This window comes from Asterias rubens, chromosome 19, assembly GCF_902459465.1.
Source record: "Asterias rubens chromosome 19, eAstRub1.3, whole genome shotgun sequence".
NCBI lineage: Eukaryota > Metazoa > Echinodermata > Asteroidea > Forcipulatida > Asteriidae > Asterias > Asterias rubens.
Genome location: NC_047080.1, coordinates 150,285 through 156,284, shown reverse-complemented (window position 1 = coordinate 156,284; position 6,000 = coordinate 150,285). Strand labels below are relative to the sequence as shown.

Below are 6,000 nucleotides of genomic sequence, written 5' to 3'. Positions count from 1 at the left end.
ATAATTTTGTTTCAATTCTTCACACAAGTTACAAATTCCATCAATTGACCTATGATCATGCAACCACTGCCCGCAGTGTCCCCACTCCCACCAAGATCCCAGCCCCACCCACACACAGCCACCCCTTCTGCTACAACCTCCTAATCAATCATGCTACAACCATGGAGGAAGAAACCACCTCCCTCATATCTTACTCATTATCCCCTTTTCCGTAAAAAAAGTAAATAATTTTACAAGTTAATTATACCTTTTTGCATGTAAAAAGTGACTTTTTAATAAGGGACGTTAAGGGAAACCGACCAATGGAGGGCGCTCACAAAGCAGACGTGGCATCAGTGTTAAGAACAGTAGTTGGTTCCCTTGCTGTGTACTGATAAATGCTCGACTCATTACGGCTGGGACCACGGAATCTAATGTCATAAGTTAACCGTATGCTTTTTAACGCACGGTAGGCCTACCCCATGTGTTTTGTATGTAAAGATTTATCCGGTGATTTTCTGCTTCAAAGCATCGACCAATCTGGGCTAAAGGGACACTGGAAAACCGGAATTTCTTTCAGTTTTATTGAAGGAAATGGCTTCTAAAAATGAACTTCTTGGGAAAGCAGAGGATATTGCAGATCAGGTAACCTTAAAATAAATGCTGTTTACATAGAAGAGTCAAATGACTCAAATAATCAAAGTCAAAATAAAAAAGATGAAGAAGAATTAAATTAGAAAGAACATTACATTGGGAAAAGTTTCCGTATGGCGCCACCACTTTTTCATTCGGTATGAAATAATAATATAGTATCTAATTTACCTCAATGAGATATCCCTTTTGTAAAAATGAGTTAAAAAGTGGTGGCGCCATACGGAAAGTTATCCGAACAGGGTATTGTATGTCATGTATGTTCAGATGATTGTTTGATTAAGATGGCATATGGATCGATGGGTGGGTGTGTTGGCCTGGTTTTTCATTTTGGATAATAACAAACAATCGACATGTGAATAAACCTAGCCCCACTTGTGTGGCCAAGGCTATCTGAATCCTTACTTCACTTAAGTATTCAGCTAGCTAGCTTTTTCCAGCCACACGTGGGGCTAGCATAAACCAAGAGTAACACTAATTAATAATATGAATTATACCCAACCAAAGTAAACATGCACTCAGGGTGGGTGAAGTTGGGTTAAAGTAAAACTGGTTAGTCCAGTTAACTTGGCAAGTCACCAGTTTGACACTGACTTTGACAAGTGACAATGGCACACTCAGTGTCAGTTTCGCCTTGGTCACTTGGTAAGTTGGTGTCAGTGTCAGCAGATGACCAGGAAGAGATGCCACATTTGTCCACCACGTTTTCACTCATGTTGACCAACGATTTTAATTTTGTTTTAAAATGTTTTTTGTTTGTAAATAATGTATGATGAGTGAAGAAGTGGCTGCAGGTCTTTATTTGTACTTTTTACAGGAACCATATTTTTAAAACGGGTTCTGAAGGTAGTGTCGCAATGCTAATGAATGTTTTGTAGGTTAACTTTGGTAATTTATAGAGATTTACAATAAACATGAGAAAATAAAAAAGTTGCATACTTGTGAAAGTTGCGGTTGAAAAGAGTGTCTACTTCCGAGTTCCTGTACTCGCCCAAGAAACAGCATGAAACAAATTCTGTTTCTGTATTTTCACAAAATGAACAGTGATTCAATCCAGGTTAAATTTGAGAAACGGCTCTCTCTGAGGGAAATATAGATTTTGAGAAAGAGGTTATTTCTCACTAGAATATTTGAATCTGAGAAAGGACACATTTTTTTGCAACAAAGGTGTTTTATCTTTCCTTGTTTGCTTGCAACTTCGATATGACTAATTGAGCAAAATTGTTGACAGTTATTTTATGCATGATGGGAAACACCAAGTGAGAGTACCAGACTGGAGAGTACTGGTCTTTGACAGTTGTGTCCAGTGCCTTTAAGTGAAGTTGAGTGGACTTCTTTTGAACATGACACTTTTAATTTGTTTGCCCTTGCTCAGGTTTTAAGGCGGAGCAAGAATGTTCTTCCTCATGTAGCAAGACTGTGTCTGATTAGTACCTTCTTAGAAGATGGAATCAGAATGTGGTTCCAATGGGGAGAACAACGGGACTACATAGATCAGACATGGGGCTGTGGGACAGTCATAAGGTACAGTAGCTCATTATTTAGATGTCAGACACTTTGTCGCTTTACCACTTTGTATCCTGGACACTTCGTACCTTCAGGACACTTCGTACTTCCAGGACACTTCATACCATGACACAATTGATCACGTGACACTTGACCCTGACACCATCTGGCCTACAATTACAGAGAGGTCATTGCCTCTGTTTTCCCTGGTCCTACTAAGCATTAGTGCCCATTCAAAAGGTTTTTCATGGGGAGTGCCCTTTTCAAAATGCAAGTGGCCTTGCCCCCTCCTTACAAAGATGAAATTCCAGGCTTATAAGTTTAATCTTGTTCGTTTGTTCTTTTTCAGCACTTTATTTGTATTACTTAATCTGGTTGGACAGCTAGCTGGGTGTGTGATGGTGCTCAGTAGGCAGAAAGTTCCCGTTGCATGTGGTCTTCTCTTCGGCATAATTGCATTGCAGGTAAGGGGAATTCCGACTGACATCCTCATGGTGATAGGCGATGCTCAGTGGCTACAATATTTTAATTTTTTTATTGTTCATTTCCATGTTGAGTGGCATGTTGAGTGAGTACGTAGGTGAAGCTGATTCAATCCAATACCAGGTCATCAGAGAGTTGCTGTTTGTAGGTGTGCATTAGTGCTCCACCTCTAGGATAGGGCTCTGTACGTTGGGTCTTCTTGTCCAGGAGTATTGAGCGAGAAGCAATATGCCTAGTTGTATGTCTGATTAGCAACCATTCTCAGGTCATCAAGGAGTTGCTGTTTGTAGGTGTGCATTAGTGCTTAACCTCTAGGATAGGGCTCTGCAGGTTGGGTCTTCTTGACCAGGAGTATTGAGAGAGAAGTGTTATGCCTAGTTGTATGTCCGATTAGCAACCATTCTCAGGTCATCAGAGAGTTGCTGTTTGTAGGTGTGCATTAGTGCTCAACCTCTACAATAGGGCTCTGTAGGTTGGGTCTTCTTGTCCAGGAGTATTGAGAGAGAAGCAATATGCCTAGTTGTATGTCTGATTAGCAACCATTCTCAGGTCATCAAGGAGTTGCTGTTTGTAGGTGTGCATTAGTGCTTAACCTCTAGGATAGGGCTCTGCAGGTTGGGTCTTCTTGACCAGGAGTATTGAGAGAGAAGTGTTATGCCTAGTTGTATGTCCGATTAGCAACCATTCTCAGGTCATCAGAGAGTTGCTGTTTGTAGGTGTGCATTAGTGCTCAACCTCTAGGATAGGGTTCTGTAGGTTGGGTCTTCTTGACCAGGAGTATTGAGAGAGAAGCGTTATGCCTAGTTGTATGTCCGATTAGCAACCATTCTCAGGTCATCAGAGAGTTGCTGTTTGTAGGTGTGCATTAGTGCTCAACCTCTACAATAGGGCTCTGTAGGTTGGGTCTTCTTGTCCAGGAGTATTGAGAGAGAAGTGTTATGCCTAGTTGTATGTCCGATTAGCAACCATTCTCAGGTCATCAAGGAGTTGCTGTTTGTAGGTGTGCATTAGTGCTCCACCTCTAGGATAGGGCTCTGTAGGTTGGGTCTTCTTGTCCAGGAGTATTGAGAGAGAAGCGTTATGCCTAGTTGTATGTCCGATTAGCAACCATTCTCAGGTCATCAGAGAGTTGCTGTTTGTAGGTGTGCATTAGTGCTTAACCTCTAGGATAGGGCTCTACAGGTTGGGTCTTCTTGACCAGGAGTATTGAGAGAGAAGTGTTATGCCTAGTTGTATGTCCGATTAGCAACCATTCTCAGGTCATCAGAGAGTTGCTGTTTGTAGGTGTGCATTAGTGCTCAACCTCTACAATAGGGCTCTGTAGGTTGGGTCTTCTTGTCCAGGAGTATTGAGAGAGAAGTGTTATGCCTAGTTCTATGTCTGACTAGCAACCATTCTCAGGTCATCAGAGAGTTGCTGTTTGTAGGTGTGCATTAGTGCTTAACCTCTAGGATAGGGTTCTGTAGGTTGGGTCTTCTTGACCAGGAGTATTGAGAGAGAAGTGTTATGCCTAGTTGTATGTCCGATTAGCAACCATTCTCAGGTCATCAAGGAGTTGCTGTTTGTAGGTGTGCATTAGTGCTCCACCTCTAGGATAGGGCTCTGTAGGTTGGGTCTTCTTGTCCAGGAGTATTGAGAGAGAAGCGTTATGCCTAGTTGTATGTCCGATTAGCAACCATTCTCAGGTCATCAGAGAGTTGCTGTTTGTAGGTGTGCATTAGTGCTCAACCTCTAGGATAGGGTTCTGTAGGTTGGGTGTTCTTGTCCAGGAGTATTGTGAGACGAGTAACATGCCTAGACATTGGCCCTCGCAGCACCCAAAAGGGCTGCTTGCAAAATTCCAGTAATTTTAACCGTGTTACACCAACACTCTCTGGCTATCTGTTGTTGTTTGCCCCAGCAGTAGCAGTTGAGCGAGAGGCCATATACTGTTTTTTTTTTTGTTTTTTTTAAACACTAGGCACCAACAAGGCAACCAGCGTGCACATAATTATGTAAACATTGGGGGAACCAACGTGCATGTCTACTGCCCTCTTATGTCTGAAAGTCTACCTTTCTGAATGAAACCATTTTAACAATAGTGTCTCTTTTTGTTGTTTGTTTTGCAGACAATTGCGTACAGCATATTATGGGATATCAAGTTTCTTATGAGGTAAGTAAAGTCATACTCGGAATCTAGCTCCACGCAAAACAGGGTGTTGGAACACTTTTATATTTTCAAGTATACAATTGGATCAAAATCTGACTAACTTGTTCTTTTTGGAATATATTTGTTAATATGAAAACTTACTTGGTAACGAGCAGCGGAGAGCTGTTGATAGTATAAAACATTGTGAGAAACGACTCCTTTTGTAGTAATGTAATTTTGGAGAAAGAGGTACTTTCATACTTTATTATTTGAATCTGAGAAAGGCTTTAGGCCTGAAGCCTTTCTCAGGCATCTGAAAGCACACAAATTCTGTAAAAAAAGTTGTTTATTTTAATATTTAACTCACAAATTTGTTACTCTTATGCTTATGTAATTTTTGTGTGTGTTAAAACAGGAATCTTGCCTTAATTGGAGGTATTATCCTCCTCCTTGCTGAGTCACGTACTGAGGGTAAAAGTCTGTTTGCTGGTGTCCCAGACATGGGTACCAACAAACCCAAGACCTACATGCAGCTGAGTGGCAGATTACTTCTAGTCCTTATGTTTATGACCCTCCTTCGCTTTGAGATGACCTTCGTTCAGATGGCACAGAATCTCATTGGAAGCGCCCTCATCATCCTGGTTGCCATCGGCTTCAAGACCAAGCTCTGCGCGCTGGTACTCGTGGCCTGGCTCACCATCATCAACTTCTACTACAACGCCTGGTGGAACATCCCCAGCTACCGCCCGATGCGAGACTTCCTCAAGTATGATTTCTTCCAGACCTTCTCCGTGATTGGTGGCTTGCTGCTTGTGGTGGCGCTAGGGCCAGGGGGAGTCAGCATGGATGAGCATAAAAAGGACTGGTAATGTTTTTTAGTATTCAATGCCATAGAGAAGCCTTTGTATGTGTGTCAGCCCCCCTCTTCTTTTGTGCACCAATCTCCCCTAAAATCATCAATGGTATGTTCTCAATCAGGTAAGGGTCAGCCAATGGGTAGGTTACACTAAACATAAGAAAGGGGACTTTCTATTTGGAAAGTGCTAGACATTGCAGACCTCCGAGCCAAAATACTGAATAGGAGACATGGGGGAAAACAAGTTTGTTTGGAAACGTCTTTGGTTTTAAAGGCACTGAACACGTTTGGTAACTTTCAAAGTATTCCAACATATGGACATTATAACAAACCTGTAAAAAATTTGGGCTGAATTTGTCATCAAAGTTGAAAAGAAAAATACCATTGCTGCACAAAT

At 41.7% G+C, this 6,000-nt stretch overlaps 1 protein-coding gene across 1 annotated transcript; it reads left to right on the top strand.

Annotated features, from left to right (window-relative positions):
- The first annotated feature begins 401 nt into the window (after window positions 1–401).
- On the top strand, window positions 402–5,916 carry LOC117303197 (surfeit locus protein 4-like). Its single transcript, XM_033787335.1, has 5 exons — window positions 402–624; window positions 2,006–2,154; window positions 2,486–2,600; window positions 4,728–4,771; window positions 5,163–5,916. Exons 1-5 carry the CDS (start codon window positions 574–576, stop codon window positions 5,614–5,616), a joined length of 813 nt encoding a protein of 270 aa, XP_033643226.1. The 5' UTR covers window positions 402–573; the 3' UTR covers window positions 5,617–5,916.
- The last annotated feature ends 84 nt before the right edge of the window (window positions 5,917–6,000 follow it).

Bases quoted from the DNA above. Each gene is read 5' to 3' on its own strand.
- LOC117303197 (XM_033787335.1), top strand. From the start codon at position 574: ATGGCTTCTAAAAATGAACTTCTTGGGAAAGCAGAGGATATTGCAGAT. The intron at 2,155-2,485 runs GTACAGTAGCTC...GTTCTTTTTCAG, and splicing joins GGCTGTGGGACAGTCATAAG to CACTTTATTTGTATTACTTA. The intron at 4,772-5,162 runs GTAAGTAAAGTC...GTGTTAAAACAG, and splicing joins GATATCAAGTTTCTTATGAG to GAATCTTGCCTTAATTGGAG.